General features: G+C 36.4%; 2 protein-coding genes across 3 annotated transcripts; both read right to left on the reverse strand.

Annotated features, from left to right (window-relative positions):
* Nucleotides 1-14470: 14470 nt before the first annotated feature.
* Nucleotides 14471-16287, reverse strand: LOC128232871 (uncharacterized). Its single transcript, XM_052946651.1, has 4 exons — nucleotides 15911-16287; nucleotides 15686-15782; nucleotides 15097-15239; nucleotides 14471-14693 (listed from the first exon to the last, which is right to left on the reverse strand). Exons 1-4 carry the CDS (start codon nucleotides 15951-15953, stop codon nucleotides 14584-14586), a joined length of 393 nt encoding a protein of 130 aa, XP_052802611.1. The 5' UTR covers nucleotides 15954-16287; the 3' UTR covers nucleotides 14471-14583.
* A 3320-nt stretch (nucleotides 16288-19607) lies between these two features.
* LOC128232790 (uncharacterized) lies at nucleotides 19608-22455 on the reverse strand. 2 transcript variants are annotated; one of them, XM_052946523.1, is made up of 4 exons: nucleotides 22318-22455; nucleotides 21661-21751; nucleotides 21264-21397; nucleotides 19608-20750 (listed from the first exon to the last, which is right to left on the reverse strand). In XM_052946523.1, exons 1-4 carry the CDS (start codon nucleotides 22355-22357, stop codon nucleotides 20644-20646), a joined length of 372 nt encoding a protein of 123 aa, XP_052802483.1. In that variant the 5' UTR covers nucleotides 22358-22455; the 3' UTR covers nucleotides 19608-20643. The 2 variants fall into 2 exon arrangements, with proteins under 2 accessions (XP_052802483.1, XP_052802482.1); XM_052946522.1 differs by lacking the exon at nucleotides 22318-22455 and adding an exon at nucleotides 21869-21920.
* Between the last annotated feature and the right edge of the window lie 636 nt (nucleotides 22456-23091).

Consider the following 23091-nt stretch of genomic DNA (forward strand, 5'->3'; position numbering starts at 1 on the left):
AACTAATTTTACTCACGCTCCACTCCGTTTCGCTGTAGTTGCCTCCCTTGACTTCATTACACAAAACTACGTAACACATTCGAATGCATAAGCGCATTTGACAGATGGCGGTAACATTCAATCAAATTGAAACCGAAAAATATAGTGGAATAATTAAATAGGCAGTAATATAATTAAGGGAATATTACGCTAAAACGTATTTCTGGTGACTTGCATAATGTCTCTTTCGGTGATTAAGCATGTATCCGTCTCGACCTGTGGTCTCGACGGATTCGTGTTTACACACCGAACTCGACGTGATACGGGTCACCAGAAACGCGTCCTTTTATAATATATCCTATGTATTGATTTTATAGTTGAACGGAACGTTTTCAAACTTGGAGAATCCCCCAGCCTTTATGTATGACACCACAAATTTCCGAAGTGAGAATGTGGTGGCGGAAGTCAAAACCGAATGATCTTAATTCAGTAAAATCATTGGTTACACGTGTATGAATGGCTTGTTCAGTTTCATCTAAAAATATATGGTATTGATATAATTTAATTTGATGTTCTTACATTTGCAAATGCCTTGAGTCGAATTCGATATGGCGAACTCCGTCTCATTTTGGAAGTTTGGCGACGGAATATAAGCGAAATGTTATGGATACATCATGATACATTTCTTGTTTACGTTTCGATTATGAAATTGTAATGGAATATATCTATTAATCTTTAATATGAAAATAAAGGCACTTGATAAGCTATAATGGAGTGGATTAAGGTGTAAATAGGCGACGAATCACCTATGAATGTTGTTGAAATTGACGTGGTTCGTAATCGATGTCACCAGTGCGGACTTCATTATGTAAACAGAAATTGGACCACACGGATGACCTCCCTTGAATTATGATGTAGTCGCCAAATTTATCAGCACAAAAACACCAATATCAACCAATATTTATGCCTTACAAAGGCAGCATAGGGAAATATTGCATACTTACAGGACGCATCAGTCAGCGATATATTTGAAGACAGTTGGCAGCTGCCATATATTTTATTAATGGATTTACATCAAACAGATAAGTTGAGTGGCCGTGTGGCATGGCTGCTAAGAGATACCATCCCGAAGAACATTGCCTGCATCTTTCAATGCAACATACCCCAAAACAACTTGCATAATAGACAGAAGTGCGACCTTGTTTTAAAGCCATGACTAAAATATACAGCACTTCAAAACGCCATATTACTGCTAGCTTTCTTATTGTCATAGCTATTGCCGAACCTGGATTTACAATTGGATATGATATGTGCGCAAGACAAGTAAAACTTTACATTCCTGCTTTCATAAAAGGATGCATGCACTTGTCAGTTCAAGAGACAATTGAGAAAAGACGCAATGTTTAAGTTCGCTATCATGTTAAGAGGGCCATCAAAAGGTATTGTTACCGTCTTTTGAACACAACATTAAACATAAAATTGAAAAGAAAATGCGAGTGATTTACAGTTTGCTCTTTGCATCTTCAAAGCCCATTGGTTAAAGATGAATTTTCTGGGGACTAAGTGGTTTCGCCTACTAGTTTGAAACTTTGCTATGGTAATATCATAACTAATATATCATACTGAATAGATCTTTTATAAATGCATATGCCATATTATTGTGTTGGAAAAATCATTTATTAAAATGCTGATAAAAAGGAATTTGTGAGTTTGTAAGTGTGGACTGACTCCAAAGTAGGGCTCATCCTGGTACACCATTATCCCTAAGTGAATAACCTGTTGCACGATCACCATAAGCGCGCTTCAGCTTTTTGTCGTCTATGAGCTGTTGCACTGTTCGCCTAAAACAGCGCGTATAAGTGGTTGGTCACAAACTTGTTCACGCCTTATTTTTGACAATTCATAAACCTTGCTGTATGAAATCTGCAGTTATGCACATCTTGACACAAACCTGATGACTGGTTGGAGGTAGCATAAGTTATATCAGCCTTTGTTTAAGTTCATATATTTATGTATTCATCAAAGAAACCTAAAAATAATAAATTTTTTTAAATTATAAGCATATAAGAAAACGAAAAACATGTTTGTATAGTGTGAAATTCCTCTATGTCACCTCGTGAACACCAATAGAAAATAGTTCACTCATGGCAAAATAAAGCTAAACAAGATAATAATTGCGTGTTTCTCCCCTTCACGTTAATACTTGCTCCAATATAGATGATATTTGTGTGTTTATCCCCCTCTGGTTGATGCCTGCTCCGATATAGATGATTATTGTGTGTTTCCCCCTTTTCACGTTGATGCTTGCTCCGGTATAGATGATAAGTGTGTGTTTTCCTCCTTCACGTTGATGCTGGCTCTGATATAAATGATAATTGTGCAACCCCCCTCCCCTTCACGTTAATGCTTGCTCCGATATGGATGATAATTGTGTGTTTTCCTCTTCACGTTGATGCTGGCTCTGATATTAATTGATAATTATGCCCCCCCCCCCCCTTTACGTTAATGCATGCTCCGATAGGGATGATAATTGTGTGTGTTTTCTCTTCACGTTGATGCTGGGTCCGATAAAGATGATTCTTGTGTGTTTTCCTCTTTACGTTGATACTGGCTCCGATATAGGTGATAAATGTGTATTCCCTCTAAACGTTGATACTGGCTCCGATATAGATGATTATTGTCTGTTTCCCCCTTAACGTTGTTGCTGGCTCCGATATAAATGATAATTGTGTGTTTCCCCCTTAACGTTGATACTGGCTCCGATATAGATGATACTTGTGTATTCCCTCTTTACATTGATGCTGGCTCCGATATAGATGATAATGGTGTGTTTTCCCCTCCATGTTAATGCTGGTTCTGAAATAGATGATTATTGTGTGTTTCCCCCTCCATGTTAATGCTGGTTCTGAAATAGATAATAATGGTGTGTTTTCCCCTCCATGTTAATGCTGGTTCTGAAATAGATGATTATTGTGTGTTTCCCCCTCCATGTTAATGCTGGTTCTGAAATAGATGATAATGGTGTGTTTTCCCCTCCGTGTTAATGCTGGTTCTGAAATAGATGATTATTGTGTGTTTCCCCCTTAACGTTGATGCTGGCTCCGATATAGATGATAATAGTGTATTCCCTCTTAACGTTGATACTGGCTCCGAAATAGATGATAATTGCGTGTTTCCCCCTTAACGTTGATACTGGCTCCGATATAGATGATTATTGTGTGTTTCCCCCTTAACGTTGTTGCTGGCTCCGATATAGATGATAATTGTGTCTTTCCCCCTTAACGTTGATACTGGCTCCGATATAGATGATTATTGTGTATTCCCTCTTCACGTTGATGCTGGCTCAAATATAGATGATAATTGTTTGTTTCCCCCTCCATGTTAATGCTGGCTCCGATATAGATGATAATTGTGTGTTTCCCCCTTAACGTTGATACTGGCTCCGATAAAGATGATAATTTTGTGTTTCCCCCTTAACGTTGATACTGGCTCCGATATAGATGATAATTGTGTGTTTCCCCCTTAACGTTGATGCTGGCTCCGATATAGATGATAATTGTGTGTTTCCCCCTTAACGTTGATGCTGGCTCCGATATAGATGATAATTGTGTATTCCCTCTTCACGATGATGCTGGCTCCGATATAGATAATAATTGTGTGTTTCCCCCTCCAATATAGATGATAATTGTGTGTTTCCCCCTTAACGTTGATACTGGCTCCAAAATAGATGATAATTGTGTGTTTCCCCCTCCATGTTAATGTTGGCTCCGATATAGATGATAATTGTGTGTTTCCCCCTTAACGTTGATACTGGCTCCGATATAGATGATAATTGTGTATTCCCTCTTCACGTTGATGCTGGCTCCGATATAGATGATGATTGTGTGTTTCCCCCTCCATGTTAATTCTGGCTCCGATATAGATGATAATTGTGTGTTTCCCCCTTAACGTTGATGCTGGCTACGATATAGATGATAATTGTGTGTCCCCCTTAACGTTGATGCTGGCTCCGATATAGATGATAATTGTGTGTTTCCCCCTTAACGTTGATGCTGGCTCCGATATAGATGATAATGGTGTGTTTTCCCCTCCATGTTAATGCTGGTTCTGAAATAGATGATTAGTGTGTGTTTCCCCCTCTATGCTAATGCTGGCTCCGATATAGATGATAATTGTGTGTTTCCCCCTTAACGTTGATACCGGCTCCGATATAGATGATAATTGTGTATTCCCTCTTCACGTTGATGCTGGCTCCAATATAGATGATAATTGTGTGTTTCCCCCTCCATGTTAATGCTGGCTCCGATATAGATGGTAATTGTGTGTTTCCCCCTTAACGTTTTTACTGGCTCCGAAATAGATGATAATTGTGTGTTTCCCCCTTAACGTTGATGCTGGCTCCGATATAGATGATAATGGTGTGTTTTCCCCTCCATGTTAATGCTGGTTCTGAAATAGATGATTATTGTGTGTTTCCCCCTTAACGTTGATGTTGGCTCCGAAATAGATCAATCAATCAATCAAATCTTTATTTCCTCCTATACAGAAGATATGCAAATATATTTACAACGTGTAAGGTGCTCTAACATTGAGCAATATAGAACAAGTTAACACAATAAACAGGGAAAACGTATCTGACATAATTATATATAATATGTATACATTTAGTTACACATATGTACATTGGATGCTTTTGTTTTTAGGTTTTGTATTCTATTTTTCATCTTATAACGGGTCCACATTGTTATTTGAGCTAGCGATTTAATTAGTGATTATAAACATAGCTGTGATGAGTATAATAACAGGTATGTAGAAGAAAACGATGCATGCATTGGATGCAAGTATTGCTGTGTAATCACACTAACGAAACAGAACAAGAGGCTTTTACGGAACATGTTTCTATACTGTTCGGTTTAGCTGTGCACGTAGATAGGTTGAGGTAAAAGTGATTATGATTATGGTTATAATCGGTAGTTGATTAGCAACCAAGCTACGGTTATTATGATAAGCGCTATTAAATGTCGCTTAAGCAAACTCTAGTCAAAGTATGCACGTATACACCGTAATGTATAATTGTATGAATATTGCAGAAGTAGAGCGTTGTTGTCCGTGTCTATAAAAGGTTCTAAAGGTGCTCCGAGAAGTCGCAGAGTCCATTGTATTTGTTCTAAGTTATTTAAGCTTTCATAGTCATGTTTATTCAAAATAGTATTCATTTGGGTAGAAAAGTCTTCTCTAATTGCCAATGTGTGGTAACAATCGCTTAATATATGTACAAGCTCTTCCTGAAAGGTTAAGTTACACTTAGCACAATGTTTGTTTCGTAAAATCGAAGGCCAGCACCACAATTTTGCTATACTCCTTACTGTGTGACGAAAACTACTTTTTCTTGAAATAGTAAACATAATAGCAGGTTGTAAACATGGATGAAGAATACGAATTAACATAAAATCGCAATCATTGGAAGTACGGATATCCCAGCATAGCTTGCATTTAAGTATAACAGCATTGTTAACCATGCGTTTCCAAGTTTGTTTATCTGGGGTGGCTCTTTCTACGGAGAAGTAGCTATTTAGCACAAATTGCATGTTGTATTTGGTCAACAGCTTACATATATCTGGTATAAATCCTCGTTTAATTGAGTTGTTATCAAGAATGTAAGAAATATATTTTCTCACAAAAAATTGTTTGCTTATACATTTGTTTGGAAGCATTAACAACTTGTGTAAGAACATCAGTTTTCTTTTTTCGACGTAGGTATCTAACTTATTTAATCCTAGAATAGATTCCGACACATCCGATCTGGTAGAGATAGGCAGTCCTTGTATCTTTTTGGCTACGAAGTGTTGGAGACGGTTGATGGCTAAGGTGTCAACGTTAGTCATTGAGTTCCAGAGTTCGGAGCCGTAGAGAGCAATGGGAATTACATTTTTTTGTAAAGACTTGTGGATACTAAGGGGTTAACACCGAGAGGGTGGACACCCTGACCCACCATTGAAAAAAAACACATTTCTAGCTTTTTGTAAGCGTTCTGAAATGCATGTACGTATTTTAAGGCTGCCCTCTTGGGAAATGCCTAGGTGCGTTATTGATGTAACCTGTTTTATTTCTTGGTCCCAATAGATGATGCATACTTGTGGGACTCGGCGGGCTTGAGTAAACACGACTACGTTAGATTTATCGACATTGATATCAACGTGCCAACGTTTACAGTAACTATACACAATATCCACCATGCATTGCAGAGATAACGAGATGAGAGAGATGTCGTCGGCAAATGTTGGGCTGCCGCAATTAACAGACATAAGCCGAGAGCCATGCTTACTTATCTCTAAGTTTTGTAATAGGCTATCGAGATAAACGAGATAGTAAAAACTGGACAAGACTCCCCCTTGACGCACGCCGCGGACTACGTCGAAGGTATCTGACATTAGGTCTTGACAAACACGTACGGTGCATTTGAGGGATTCATAGGAGGACTTGATGACCCTTAGTAGTTTACCTTTAAGGCCAAGTCGACCTAATTTGAGGAGAAATGCAGAGTGCCTCACTGTGTCAAATGCGGCTTTCTGATCAAGACATGCAACATATGCATTGCTACCTTTGTCTATAGCATAGAAAATTGTTTCTTGGAGATTAAAGGATGTGGTCACACAACTGAGACCCTTTTGGAATCCGTTTTGTTGTGGGCTTGGGAAGGTGTTACTTGCTGACGACACATGAGAGTTGATCCGTTCGGCCATAACCTTTTCGAAAATTTTGCAAAAACAAGGGAGTAATGATATAGGTCTGTAGCTTGAAGGGTCACGTTTGTCTTTTCCTTTACCTTTATATACAGGGATGATAACGCTGGTTTTCCAATCTATTGGTATTTTCTCATGCATCAGGACTAAATTGAATAGTAGTGTAAGCGCCTGTGTGACAGCAAGTCCGCCAAATATGACATGTTCATTCATTATTCCATCATGACCAGGGCTTTTTCTCTTCGCGAGGGATTTGATTATTTTGTTAACCTCATCTAAGCTAATTGGGGTGACGGTGTTGTTAGTGGTTTTACATGTAAGATAACACTGAAGTTCGAACAAATCATCTTCTGATAGGATGTCATGCTCGTTTGGGTGACTAAAAACTTTTGAATAGTGGTTTTTAAATCCGTCAGTCACTCTGTCATCTTTATAACTCGTGTCGTCTATTTTAACTCCGAAATAGATGATAATGCTGTGTTTCCCCCTTCACGTTGATGCTGGCTCCGAAATAAATGATAATTGTGTATTTCCCCCTCACGTCGATGCTGGCTCCGAAATAGATGATACTGGTGTGTTTCCCTCTTTACGTTGATGCTGGCTCAGATATCTACAATATCTTAAAATCTACATGTCCAGTCATTGAAACCATCCTTCAATGACAAACAAGCGTAATCTTAAGACTTGTAGTTTTATTACGAAAAAACACATGACGCCATATTTGGTGCGCCGCTTCACAGAAGCAAGTTTCCAACATTGTAAGGTTAGACAATGTTTACTTGAGAATTGTTTGATTATATGCCTATTACCGCCATTTTACATGTCCACAAACACCCCAGAGCATTTGTAGGTCTTTCTGAGGGATTAAATGATCCTTGACGGTTTGGAAGGTTTCACTTGTGAAAATTTGCACATGTTTTATCATTGCATAACTTGGGTAAAAAAGAAACGACTTACATGATCCTTAGTATACCATTTCTTTGATTTAGCTCGGAAAGCTTGTAACATAAAACATATATCGACGCAATTTACATCAATTCAAATTAAACACATGGAAAGTGCTATGTTCCAGTGATTTGTGAATGTATTTTCTTAAATTCGTTCGTGCAATGGTTACAACCCTTTGTATTAATCGATGCTGATCAACAGCATGAAACAACGTTCAAAATCTGGATTTTTTAAGTGATACACTCAAACCGCTTTTATAAATTTATCACCATATTTTATCGACCTGATGCAGATTTGGGATGACTCAAGTATACCAATCAATTATCCTTATCTATTTTGCTGAACAGCAATGTTGAACGATGTTTCTGACAAGACGCTTTTGTGTGCAGGGTGACCCATTTTGAAATGTCATAATAACTATTTCTGATAAGTTTGATATATTATTAAAGGGGAGATAAAAACATTTTGGTGTGATAAAAACGAAGAAAAAAAAATTGTGAATAGATAATAAAATAACCTTATCAATAGTATTTTAAGATAAATAAATACATGGCAACTCATTCCTTTGTTAAAAAGCGCCAAATAACCGCTTATATTTGTATCTGTACTAAAAGCATATGGTTTTTGTTTAGATCATTAAAGTCAAATAAGAGAAACATCATTCTGCGTTCAAATGAAAAGAAATAACTTGCTTCAACCTTTACTCTCCTCCTTTAAGATATTTTATGTCTCTTTTTTCCATTTGCATCGAACTTTGTTATGCCGAATTTTAGGCATGTTATGCCTCTTGTTTACATTTATATCAACCTTTATTGTGCCCAATTTTAGGTATGTTATGCCTCTTGTTTACATATATATCAACCTTTATTGTGCCCTTTTAAGGTATGTTATGCCTCTTGTTTACATTTATATCAACTTTTATTGTGCCCCTTTAAGGTGTGTTATGCCTCTTGTTTACATTTATATCAACCTTTATTGTGCCCCTTTAAGGTATGCTATGCCTCTTGTTTACATTTATATCAACTTTTATTGTGCCCCTTTAAGGTATGCTATGCCTCTTGTTTACATTTATATCAACCGTTATTGTGCCCCTTTAAGGTGTGTTATGCCTCTTGTTTACATTTATATCAACATATATTGTGCCCCTTTAAGGTATGTTATGCCTCTTGTTTACATTTATATCAACATTTATTGTGCCCCTTAAAGGTATGATGCCTCTTGTTTACATTTATATCAACCTTTATTGTGCCCTTTAAGGTGTGTTTTGCCTCTTGTTTCCATGTGCATTTATCTTTATTGTGCCCCTTAAAGGTATGTTATGCCTCTTGTTTACATTAATATCAACATTTATCGTGCCCCTTAAAGGTGTGTTATGTCTCTTGTTTACATTTATATCAACCTTTATTGTGCCCCTTAAAGATTTGTGTTACGCCTCTTGTTTACATTAATATTAACCTTTATTGTGCCCCTTAAAGGTGTGTTATGCCTCTTGTTTACATTTATATCAACCTTTATTGTGTCCCTTAAAGGTATGTTATGCCTCTTGTTTACATTAATATCAACATTTATTGTGCCCCTTAAAGGTGTGTTATGCCTCTTGTTTACATTTATATCAACATTTATTGTGCCCCTTAAAGGTATGTTATGCCTCTTGTTTACATTAATATCAACATTTATTGTGCCCCTTAAAGGTGTGTTATGCCTCTTGTTTACATTTATATCAACATTTATTGTGCCCCTTAAAGGTATGTTATGCCTCTTGTTTACATTAATATCAACATTTATTGTGCCCCTTTAAGGTGTGTTATGCCTCTTGTTTCCATGTGCATTAATCTGTATTGTTTATTTATGAAATGCGATTCATTTTCAAGGAACATTTAATAAAAGTAATGTATTAAGAAATATTTTAAACGTGCTTCCGACTGTGACATAATACTTTTTCCATTTGTCTTTAATTGAAGTTCAATGTAAATATCGTAAACCGCTTAACAGTAGTGGAAACTAATCAACATAAATAACTAATCAACATGAATTTGTAAACACGTAATGCAACAACATGTTGCCAGTTAATACTTGCATATTGGCACATAACACTTTAAACATGCAAACATGTTGTTAACACGTATACCAATACGTACTAGCATATCAAATATATTGACCACACCCGGATTCTCCACTATGGTATATTATTGGTTATAAATGTATTTAATTGGGAGATCAAAAAGAAATTACAATCAAATAACAACATCAGCACATTTCATTTTAAAACAAACATGTTTTAATCACGTATACCAATATGTATTAGCAAATCAAACCATTGACCAAACCGGATTCTCCACCAGGTCATACGTTTGCTTATGAATATATTTCATTGGCGGATCGAAAAGACATTACACTCAAATAACCAAGTGATCATCTTTTTTCATCATTAAGCTTTACAACAACAAACTCTTCCCACAGCAACAGTCAGCTAAGAGCGAAATCAGATTACCCATATACAGAACAATACGGCGGGGATTGTATTGCAGATATATTTCGCTGTCCGGAGAGATTCCCGGCATAGGCGATTAGTATGTTTAAAGGTAAGCCATGTCACGTGATATGACAAGGTCAGTGTCTGATTGGTATTCTTCAAAGGTTAGCCGTATCACGTGATATTACAAGGTCATGATAGGATCCGACTAGTGTTGGTGTTCATTTTGAAAGAAGAAAATAATGTGTTTTTATTGATGTTAAAACCCAAATCTTATTAACAAAGAGGCGTGCGATCAAATCAAAATCAGTGTCCCAATAATCGCGTCACCACGTCACACAGCGTAAAGTAATGAAGCCAACACCACGATATGATGTGATTTACAAAAAGATAGCCTAAGACATCATGTTACAAGTAAAGCAGACATATGCTATAAGTAAAATAAGTCATTAATGCCTTTTAAACTTTTCGGAGATACATTTTCATATTTCGATTCTTCTGTTGAATTAATTTCGGCATATGGCTACGGATAAGGATTCTTTACCAGCAAAGAGAGGGCAAATCCTTTTAAGATTCGTTTTCCATATTCGTGCGTTCATGCATTTACAATGATATAAAATGCATGAACGCACAAATATTAGGAATCAATCTTTGTATTTATATTTTTCTATACTTGTTTAAATTGTCTTGAATGAATGTTATAAAATGTTTTATTGGGATGTTAGTTCTCGAATTTCGTCATAATTTGCCCCCCCCCCCTACAAGATTTATTTTAAATGCTTTATCACTTAAAAGGGCTCACATTCTGCGCTTGCTTCGCTCATTTGTATCATAAGAATTTACGGATTTTTTTTATTATTATTACGTAATCGTAAAACGTGAAGGTGTCACCTCCCTCCCATCCTTTTGTTACAACTTTGATATAATTAGTCAATCTGGTACCATTTTCTCAGAATGCATACAGAAAATTATCTCAAAGAGTACCCCAAGCCCCCATAGAACATTTATACCCATGTTTAGTGCTTCGCGTTCTTCGACTCTTCTTTGATCCTAACGTGAACTCCAGGAACCGCCGTTCATCTCAAGGGTCACCTTTCCCGAATACGTTTTATTAATGTAATATAGAAACGCCGAAATGCGACGAAAACCAGGTTTTCAACATTTGTGCAGAGTTTTTTTTTACCAATTAAATATGAAATGTATAAGAAAACAGATAGAGAATGTAAACTCTAAAATGTTTATAATGTTTCCCTATGTTTAAACAAGAGCACATCTATCCAAAGATCCGTAGGTGTGATCTTGACCTTTAATGATTAGACATAGATGTTGCTGGTGACACGCAGTCTTTTTTGGGTTCACTTCTCAAGCCTAAACTGCCTGCTTTTTACCCCAAACCCTGGCTTCCGCTGGTTTTATAGCGTCTGGGTGTACTTCAGAAAGTTACCTGCCTGTTCGACTTCTGCCATGTTGTCCATAATGTTTTTTCTAGCACAGTACGGGTCTGATCCCCTTGTAGAGGATTAAAGCTCCTTCACGGAAGTTGATTATCCTTTAGCCCACCCCCACCCCCGGTTCATCTATTCGCAGTTTTTTTTTCATTTGACTTTTTGACGAGGCGTCAATCCTAATATTACTTTAGATGGTCGTAATGTTGGCATATTCGCCCAATTTTCCATTCAGAGCCATTCTGGTCGTGTCACAAGTCAGTGGTTAATCGTGTTCAGTTACTTTGCCAGCAATTGCCGAGTTGAAAGGCAGCTTTTACAATTCCGGTGAGATGGGAAATACAAGAAGGAATTTCAATTGTTCGCGTGCAACACTCAAATTTGAGCCCGGGTTCAACTTTTTACCACTAGACCAACTATCTGATCTTATTTTGAATTCCTTAAATGCATGACCAAGTATCAATCTTGGCAATTCAATATACAAGGACTTACAAGCCATGACCATCATATATGACCTTGATGAGCACCACAATCTATTCATTGGCACCACAACGTTCAGAAAATCGAGCGTAGTGCAGCAAGTATAACAAATAAAGTTCTAAAATTTGTAACTCGGCAACATTTTGTCAATAAAAAGCCACACACATGTAAAGAAAATGCTTAAACCTAAGGTATGTGAACAATTCTCACGAAAATCCGTTTACGTTGTCAACACTAACGTCTAGCAAGTTATGCAAGTTCTAGACGATCAGATATTAAATTTTATTCAGAACTTTTACCTTTAGAACAACTCATGGCCATTCCTATGTGGAACTAAATTCTCCTATTTTTTAAAATTACTCGTATAAACCTCTAAAAATGAAAAATAAGAAACCATACTCACTGTTTACATCCATATTCCACTCATTGGCACTATAACGGAAGACGCGTTGGAGCATTTTCAACACATAACAAAATGTTATGGCTCCAATGATTACCCGGCGTGTATCCGCCTGGCAAAGTTACAGGCCAAAAATGGATTCCAGTATCCTGGTGATCCACATCCACCAGCTAGCTGATGAGAGCCCCTTTAAGGAGAGAAGGCTCCCAGTTCCCTGCTATTGCTCCATTAATTATCGCACATCTTTAAAACCTATCACATAAGTTATATATAATGTGTTCAGTGTTAGTATTGCGGTCAAGCGTTTGCATCGCACGCCGCACACGACAGCAACGCGCGCCGATCACATCCGCATGAAAAAGCCTGGACATGCAAGGAGTGTGGACAACAATTTGGTCACCGGTTCGACATTAAAATGCACATTTATGCGCGTTCATGAAGGTACAGTTTACAATTTATATCATGTCGCACGAGTATATTTAACGCATTTCATTCCCTTCTCATGAAACACACCATATAGGCATGCTAAACTAGCCGTTCTAATAAAGATCTAACGTTGACATTTTTTTCGCCCACCTCAGATAAATAGATAAAAAAATAACCATGCTAGAAATTCTTATCTTGCCCACGGGCAAAGATAATACAAGTACCCGTATGGAAATCTTTTTTTAATGGTCATCACATTGTAATTACCTCCCCTGTTGAAGACTGAAGATTATAAGTATCTTCCATGGCCGAGAGTGTGTGATAGGTTAATTCCGATTTGCGTAGACGAGGTTTACCGAGTTTCCGCAAAACACCCTGCGCGAGGGTCGGGATGAACCTATCTTACACGAGCGGCTATGGTAGATGCTTTTTCTCCCACCTCGGTTAAACAAAATTAAGTAAAAGTGTATTTTTTCTGGAACTCTTTTGTGCTGACTGAAAGTAATTGCGTATGAATATGTGATCATTCGTGGTTATCTTGGATATGCGCGCAGTGATTCAGATTATGTAGTCAAAATCGGTCTTTAAATAGTTCAAAGGAGAGTGAAGCATTATTTCTTGAAGGGTGTGTGAAAACTGTTTTATGGTGACATTTGAAGCGAAAAATAATTAATTAGCGTTTTAAATATTGCCACAAGACGAGGTTTCCATGATGCTACAGACGACAGTCTTCAACAAGGGAGGTAATAACAATGTGGCGACAATTAAAAAGGAGTTCCATACGGGCATTTTATCTTCGCCCGTGGGCAAGATAAGAGTTTCTAGCAGGATTAATTTATTGGATCTACTTATCTAAGGTGGGAGAAACTTATATCATTATATCATGTTATATTACTTTCTAAAAGTGACGTATGAAAGTGATTGTGCGCGTACACACGCATCCAATATTCTTGAAATGAACTTTCTACGGGAGACAACGTTTACTGCCTTGCATATAACATGAATTTTCAGATTTTTGCGAAATATTTTGCTCTGTTGGGATTTTACATTTATTATATTCTTAAATAAAATTGAGAATAAGTGAACTTGTTTAAGTCTAGATGACAATTTAAGAGGGTACTCTGCTTACCATTGTTTCGAACCTTCCAACAGCCCTGAGGCTCTTTACATCGCATGACCTTTGATTCTACGAACATGAAAAGTCATTGACTCGTTGGACGTATTTTAGCATTTTGGCAGGAAGACCGAAATTACATTTTGTAATTTAAAAAATAAATTGTTGATATGCAAGCAAATTACCATACACAAATAATTCAAAGTGCTGAAAAGGTATGCTGTTCTCCACTTAAACTCATTTTCAGCACTACCCTCGAACAAACTGTTGTATTAATACGTTGTTATTGTTGATAGATACTTTTTATTCCTCCATAAGACTCCGCATCCCTCCCCTGACCCCAGCTTCTCAGTTAAATGGGATTCTTATCACCTTGAATCATAGGAAAATGCAACTTATTCTAAATTTATTGTTTATTCTCTATGACACTTTACCAAACACGTGTTATATTTAAATCTAGACAAAAAGTAACGTGTTTTATTTGTAAAATATTTTTGTCCAAAATGAACTGGGTTTTTTTCAAAAGCAATCATTTAATGCATTAATTTGATATGCCAAACATGTAAACTTCAAAATCAAGGAACGTGGAGAGCCCGTTTGTCATACAGGGTACCTCTGGGCGGATGAAACTGGTGTGTGGCATCTAGCCGGGTCACGGGCACTGGCTTCGGACCTGACAGGATCACTGAAATAAGAAAAGCTTGGATAATCTCTCTTAAGCAAACGTTCTTTTTTTATCCATCTTTTATTATTATTTCTGTTATTAAACCTTGGTTAAAAACTGTATATGCTTTTAATCAAACCATTTTAGGAGATATTTTTGAAAATCAAACGCATATCAACCATCTTATCGATATTTGAATAGTAAGAGCGATTTTACGATTCACAAACTAGTGTAAAAGCTTACATCTGGTCACTTTAAAGGATTGACGTAACACTAACTTGATGTTTAATTGCTTTAACGATATGTTGATGTATCGTCTGTGATAACACAACAAAACACGACTTCGCGTTAAGTGAGCATGGCCAGGCCATTGCTATTAGATCCATATCAGTATATTGATACAATCAATGATAGTTGAGCGTACATCTGGGCGTGATAGCGTGGATGCGGCGCCTGTTTCGGAGCCGATGGTCTCTGTAGATGCACAGGGCTGTTAGGAGGAGTGCAGCGAACGTCACGCAGCCAATCACAGTCCCCGCTATCGCCCAAGGAGACATGCCCTCCGGACTAAATATGCAAAAGAAAGGGATGAGAAAGACTATACCCTTTCGTTGAGGTTACGTCTAGATCACTTAACAGCCACCTAGCTGTATGGGTAAAACATGTTTGGAGTATTGTGCAAAACATTTTTGTGCATAACCTGTTTCATTAGTTATCATGAACTAGAGCAAACTAGTAAACTACCAAATTTGTAACATGGTTCTATCAAAAACGCTACTGTATCTACCGCGTCGCAACGGTACAATCAGTATTTCGTCAATAATGGATTCAAAGGGAATTAGCACAAACTGTCGTCGGAAAAAGTTTAAATATCCCTGTTACAACGTAATAGCAACATCCAATATTTCAAAGACAGTGAGACCATTCCATGACTCATACTCGTCAAGGCAGCCCAGCAATACTCATATATCGCCTGCCAGGACAACCGAACACTACCAACATGTCGTCCTTACCAGCATTGCGTAGTATCGTCATCGCAACACTCGAACCCGTCACTACAGTAAACACCCTCCGTTATCCCGGAGTAAGTACACACGACCGAACACACGCCTGGAACAGAATACACACCACCATGACACCATTATACCGCTACTCCTGTTACGAAAAACAGCACCATTAACAATTTAATACATAAATCCATAATCGACCACATACCGTTAACTATTTTAATAACTCACCATTTTGTATACAGAAGGACAAGAAAATCACAAGAGTTCTCATTCCGTCTGTCTATACATTTTATCACTTAACTTTATCGACACTTCACATCTTCTGTTTGGTCTTTTGCTTTGTCGTCAAATCAAACCCTATTGTTTAAATTATAGTCTGATGGTAATACAAGTATACCTCTGTCGTCTATACCCAATATTGGCAATACGCAATCCAATTTGAATTTAAGTCATGATTGTTTCATTAATTCAAATGGCAAGTCAATAAAACATCAATAATGAATAAAATCTTTTTTTTGCGAAATACATCAGCTAATACCAATGAGCTATGATTTTGATTTTCGGATCTGGTAAGTGGTTAATTAATCCTTGTACGAGTAAATCCTTTAAAGAGTTTCCCCCCCTCCCCCCCCCCCCCCCCCACACTCACACATACACACATTAAAATCCGGAATACCGTATAGAATAGTCATTGAAACTTCCCAATATTACTTGAATTTCGTTTTTCTTATTTAAATGTAGGCTTCTCTGTTCATTTTTACAGCGATCAGTTATAATACACGCATAACGAGGCGTATTTGAATAACATATACAGCCTATGTAGGCCGTTATTGGAGCGGTTTTTGGAATAATTAAGACAAATCGTGATATCTTTCCTTGAGTTGTCATAGTAATTACAACGAGCAAATATAATGTAAATACGATTGATACATTATGTAAATGACGAGCAATATTTGGAAAAGCGACCGTTAACTCAGTACAAACATAATTATGCACTTCAGACTATGCTGTGTCATTTCTGAAAGCTGACATACCCATTGGCAACAACATACAAGTTCAGCTTTACTCCAAAAGGCCATGAAATAGAAGCAATATCAGTCAAAGACAACATTTTTAGAGATGTGTTTTCACTGCCAGGTGCCTCCTTATAAACAATGTTAAAGTACTTTCATTTTTTATGAATCGTTTATTCTTGGACATAATAAGATTTATTTTGAAACAACTAGATTTTATTTGAATTTAAAGTTTAATCTTAATTCGATTAACTAATATTCGCTTTGCATTCAACTGAGTTTTCAAATCGTACGACATTTTTTCGCACGGTCGTTGATTAGATTTCCCCTCACACTGTACACTCAAACATGGCTCAAAATTAAATATTATTTTGACTTCCATACTATCAGACTTCACTGCAGTATCTATAAGAATACCACATCAGGACCGTATTATATCCTTCGAAATAAAAATTATTTCGAAATATCGATTTCAGATTGTTGATTTATATACCCATCATAAATCCACACGCAATAAATATCGCAAAATACGGTAGTCCGTATTCCACTCTTGTGACGTCACGTCATAACAAGTATCGTTGCGCGATGTTAAAATTACGTCATAAAACAAAATAGTGCGTCGTTAAAATGACATTTATTATGAAAACATGTGGCTTTTAAGTGATCTAACCAGTAATGTATATAACAAAGTGTTGTTATTACTGCATTTTGATTCGGAATGTCGTATTCGACTCTCGTGGATTTCGGATTTGGCTTCCTTTCCTTCTGATAGTAGTTTCTTGCCTTCGGATATCTCTTTCTTGTCTTCGGATTAGGCTTCCATGCCTTCGGATAGGGCTTCCTTGACTTGGGGTAGGGCTTCCATGCCTTCGGATAGGGCTTTTTTGCCTTCAGATAGGACTCCCTTGCCTTCGGCCGAGGCTTCCTTGCCTTCGGATAGGGCTTTCTTGTCTTCGGATTGGGCTCCCATGCCTTCGGATAGGGCCTTCTTGTCTTCGGATTGGGCTTCAATGCCTTCGGATAGGGTTGTATTGAGAGATTTGTAGAGTCTTTGTAAAACTGTACGTCAACGTTTGTTTTTTTCATTTGTCGAACACTTTTTTCCTGTAGCTTGTACGTAAGTATGAGCTATAGTTTCTGTTATCCAATCATGTGGCTTAGTTTAGTGGTTTATGTACTATAACGTTTCACCCATAGCAACCATGATAAGTGGCTCATTTTTTTGTTTTGGTTTGTTTGAAAACTGAGCAACCTAAGAAGATTTCAAGATTTCAAGATTTATTTAGATCATGGGTTATTACAACCATGTGATCGGAACAATAACACTTTAACAAACAATTAATTAAACATATATATATATATATATATATATATATATATATATATATATATATATATATATATATATATATATATATATATATATATATATATATATATATATATATATATAAACAAAGTAGACATATTTTACAAACAGTTTCCTATAATAGGAAATACTAAGAATTGTTTTCTTAAATGAAATAAAGTTTTTTTAACAAATCTTGAATGAAATAATGAACTATTGGTGTAAATATAAGGAACGCGGGAAAAGATCAACCACTTGAAATCACTTTAAAACGTAAAATTGAAACACTTCTGGTACCAATATATTTAAAATATAATAAACTAACCCTTTTAAAAATGTTGATCTATATTTTACGGGACCTGCAGACACAATACAACCAACAACAAGATCAATAGTTTTCATGTATATTGTTATGCAATGAAGTTCGATCCGAACATATCCGAAGATGTTGCGTTCATCGATTGATGAACGCAATTGCCGAAAGGCAGTTCATTTAAGAAATGGAAGTTGAGGTGTAAATATATATGTATAACAAGAATTTAAAATTTATTTTCAATATGGTTTTATCTGAGAATAAAACCATTGTCTAGTTTTATTCTTTGGCTCGAAGCAAATTGTCACACAATTTATTTTTCTATTACTATCGAGGTGCGTTTCGTTTCCACTGGCTTTTGAATAAACCACGACTTATACCTCCATTCGTGTATTTTGTGCATCTCCTGAAAGTGACTCTTTTTCAAAATCAATACATACATATGTATAATAAAAATCAATTTTGACTGATTAACCTTTAACTACTTACTAAATAACGCATTTATGGAAAATATTAAATACTGATAACATGATTATAACCGTGTATTGAATAGCAGAAAGCGCCAAAAATATTAAATGATTGGTGAATGGTAAACGATTTACTGTGGTCTACTATAGTCTCATAAGGTAAAAACACCGTGCTTTATGTTCATTTCTTTCAAATTAAACTCGATATCCTTAATAAAAACCATTGTTTTCGACATTTATTCATCCTTTTGGAATATTAAAACACTATTACTACTTGTGGTAAATCTTATCTAGGAGTAAGAGTGCATCTTTTAAGGTTTACTGATGCAAAATAGTTCAACTAAAAAATGAAGGAACTTAGAATGCTCGGCATTCCCTGCCCATTTTTGAATTGTGGAACAAATCTTATTGCTACTTTTGTATAACGCTTGAAGACAAAAACCTTTTTTTGTTTTAATAGCGTACAGAAGTCATCAGTCACCTTGCTGATTAAATAAAATATTTGCAAATGAGCTGTCAAGAGTTAACTAATGGTTGACTCTGATAATCATGAAATAACCACTTTTTTAGAACAAAACCATATTTTATTTTTTTTTCTGATGTAAGAAAAATACACACATAATCTCAAATTTTGGTGGTTTAAATAACTTATTTGTTTTTGCCTGTATGTTATCAAGAGATCTCAAAGCAGGTATATGATTATACACTGATATGTCTAAGGACATTAGTTGCTCACTAACACATCAATATTAAAACAATAATTATTACGAGATACATTTTATTCCTGGCAATGATACTGTAATACAATTCTAGGTATTGGTGCGGTTACAGATGTATCAAGCATTTGTTTTAAGAAAAACATAATATAGAAAACACTGAATCGTTTATAACAGAATACTTCATGTCATAGAATGAAGACATCAATCTAAATCATTTTATGAGAATGAGGACATAATGTGTTTTAGGAACGATCATAAATGTAGAACATTATAATAAATTATCACGTTTAATTAGTTCAAAACCCGTAAACAGAACACGGTAGTTTCACAGACAGAACATACAAAATGCCGAACAAGACATTTGCGAGTCATACCAGGCTGTCATCATGTGTGTAAGCTTATTTATACTCGCACTCGGGTCTTGCCCATACGGCGAGTGCTCCGTAAAGATTGTTAGTCATTTTAGGTTGTTGGAGCATAGTGCACAGACAGCGTGTAACCTGGTTAGAGCTACCTTGGTCCTTTAACGTGCACTTGTGTATAGCACTGTCACACGGGACCCCCATTTAACGTCCCTCCCGGAAGACGATTAGTATTTTTAGTGATGCGACGGGAAATCGAACCTGCGACCCCGGGATTGTTAGTCAAGTGTGTTACCACTAGACCACGGATCCGCCACACACAGGAGGTCACACTCGACCGACCTTATATGGATACAGGATGTCACACTTGGTTCACTTTATGAGGATACGGGATGTCAAACCAGGCTCACAGCATGTAATCAGACCAGAATCACAGCTTCTCGATCATACCAGCGTCACATGATGGTAATACAGGAAGTTATCCTAGGGTCACAGCATGACGATCATACCAGCGTCACTTAATGGGAATACAGGAAGTTACCCTAGGCTCACAGCTTCTCGATGATACCAGCGTCACAAGATGGTAATACAGGAAGTTATCCTAGGGTCACAGCATGGCGATCATACCAGCCTCACTTGATGGGAATACAGGAAGTTATCCTAGACTCACAGCGTGGCGATCATACCAACCTCACATCATGGGAATACAGGAAGTTATCCTAGGCTCACAGCATGGCGATCATACCAGCCTCACATCATTGGGAAACATGATGTAATCGTAAAATGTACTATTCGGGGTCTTCCCCTTCTGAAATTTTGGGTATAAAGAGCGACTCGATTTTGTAACTGAAAAATAGAAAGAATGAATTTCCGGTTTTACATACATTCCTTGAAAATCATCATTGTTTGTATATCAATTGGAGCGCCTCTGCCAACGTTTTATAATGTCCGAATTATTCGCATTTAACAACGCTGCAAGTAAAGTGCGTAGTAATTTTAATCTAGAAGTGATGTCTATGGAGTTCACTGGGAATCAATTTGAACTTAATTATGAAATTATAAGTTTTAACACATAAAATTATTATTATTATTATTATTATTATTATTATTATTATTATTATTATTATTACCATTATAATATCATTATTATTATTATTATTATTATTATTATTATTATTATACGAACAAGTTTAACTAATGCACCAGCATACATCGAGGCTCGTCGTATAACGGAGATGACAGAGGCGTTCCGATTGTTAGAGTATAATACAAGTAACACTTTTTTCATTATAAAAATGGGATCCTATTTATTTGTCCACGTATAGATTACGTTACTAAGTTCCGTCAGTTATTACTTACCAGCAACACATGGCATTACGGAGAATTGGGGTTGTCTGCATCTGGTTAAACCTATATTTAAAGCCACACCGAACAAAACCAGAAATCCGATGAAACCGAGTGTTATCCCAAAGTAGGCGTAGAGGGAAATTCCACTGAAAGAAGGCATATTGATATGTTATAACAGTTGAAATTGTGATTTTATTTGTCATTTATTAACATAAGCTCATCATGTGTGTTGCAGAAAGATAGTACAAACAGGAATCCTTCGTATGAACAAAATATGTCCGAAATATTTTATTGTTTTTTTAGAGTTATTTTTTAAAATAAACAACAACAGCAACATCCAGCAACAACAGCACAGAAACACAATAATGCAAAACTATCAGCGTATTCTAGCGTGTCAAGACTTACATACCAGCACGATATTCCGTCTTGACAGCACCAGTAAGGCCACTCACAGGAGAAGACATACGGACCTTCACGGTGACATTCGCTCATTGCTAAAGCTGGAAAAAACAACAACAATAAATAATCATAGGATCATTTTTCTTTAGGCAATATTTAATTTAATTAATATGAAACTACACGAGAGCACTAATTGCGTGTCACGGAACAACGCTCACCTTGCCTCAACCAGCAGACGAGCACTATGACATATAAGTACATGTTGGTAGTCATTATTCTAGATTCTGATTGTTTCAAATTTGCTACTAATCCTGTTTATATAGCTGCTGTATCAACAACGGACACAACCCCTGAGCAGCCACATCAAAGCTGGAGTAAGTGTTTAATCGTTCGTAAACAAACAAATAAAAAATGTTTGACGTCATTCTGATCGATTATGTTTGTAACGAGTAATGCCCGACGGAAGTTGTTCGAATTCAATGAAATAAACGACAAGAAATCTATACATACGAGTTTCAAATTCTATGCAAAATAAAGTTTGTTTCCAGGAGAAACCAAAAAAAACACCGATTAATTTTGTAGTCTGTTTTCCAGTTTTATTAGACGACATTTAGTTTTTGATGCTTGTAATATTTTGGTCAATGTTATCAGTTCCAAGCCAGATTACCTGTTAAATCATCGCTGTTGCGGCATACATTTAGTATCATCAATTTGATATCGCAAGCTCATTATGTCCTTTGATGGTTAATAACTCATTTCATAAAAGTAAATTAAATCTTCTTATTCCGGACTTTTCCATCATAAAAACTAATCAAATGCGTTGAAATAGGATTGCCTTTTCATCATATTACACGTGCTATAAACGGATTGTGAAATAAATAATTCGTTGACAATAACATATTTATCTTGCGATGTGTGTTTCCCCGAACAGAACGTTTCACTAATATATAGTGCGCATTTTTCCCGCACACACACACACAACCATGATGTAATTGCTATATATGTGAGACAATACAATCGTATAAGATCATTTCAAAGATGTTCAATGATCGTAAACAATACAAAGTATTAGAAGGCAGGAAATATATTATGATATGACGCTTTATTTACGTCCTATATTTCACGTCGAGTTCGGTTTTGGTAACACGCATCCGTCGAGACCGCGTAATATTGTCGTAAATTGATAACAGTAACGCACACCTTATTTTTAATTCCACGTTTATACGCACTGTTCGTAGTTTTTATCAACGAAACTGCACTTGTTAGTTTTTACGCGACATTTCCAGAACATATCGGATATGACGTAAATCTCAATCGCATAAGTGATATAGAGCAATACATAACTCAGCAGATGTTGGTCGACATGGATCATATGTACGATATTGATCTGATCAACAAAAAATGGTTGACCTGTGTCATATATCGTAGATTGACCATTCAA

Source organism: Mya arenaria, chromosome 4 (assembly GCF_026914265.1).
Source record: "Mya arenaria isolate MELC-2E11 chromosome 4, ASM2691426v1".
Taxonomy (NCBI): domain Eukaryota; kingdom Metazoa; phylum Mollusca; class Bivalvia; order Myida; family Myidae; genus Mya; species Mya arenaria.

Bases quoted from the DNA above. Each gene is read 5' to 3' on its own strand.
- LOC128232871 (XM_052946651.1), bottom strand. From the start codon at position 15,953: ATGAGAACTCTTGTGATTTTCTTGTCCTTCTGTATACAAAATG. The intron at 15,783-15,910 runs GTGAGTTATTAA...ATTCTGTTCCAG, and splicing joins GTCCTTCTGTATACAAAATG to GCGTGTGTTCGGTCGTGTGT. The intron at 15,240-15,685 runs GTAAGGACGACA...TTGCATATTTAG, and splicing joins GACGATACTACGCAATGCTG to TCCGGAGGGCATGTCTCCTT.
- LOC128232790 (XM_052946522.1), bottom strand. From the start codon at position 21,911: ATGTACTTATATGTCATAGTGCTCGTCTGCTGGTTGAGGCAAG. The intron at 21,752-21,868 runs GTGAGCGTTGTT...TGTTTTTTCCAG, and splicing joins CGTCTGCTGGTTGAGGCAAG to CTTTAGCAATGAGCGAATGT. The intron at 21,398-21,660 runs GTATGTAAGTCT...GCCTTCTTTCAG, and splicing joins CAAGACGGAATATCGTGCTG to TGGAATTTCCCTCTACGCCT.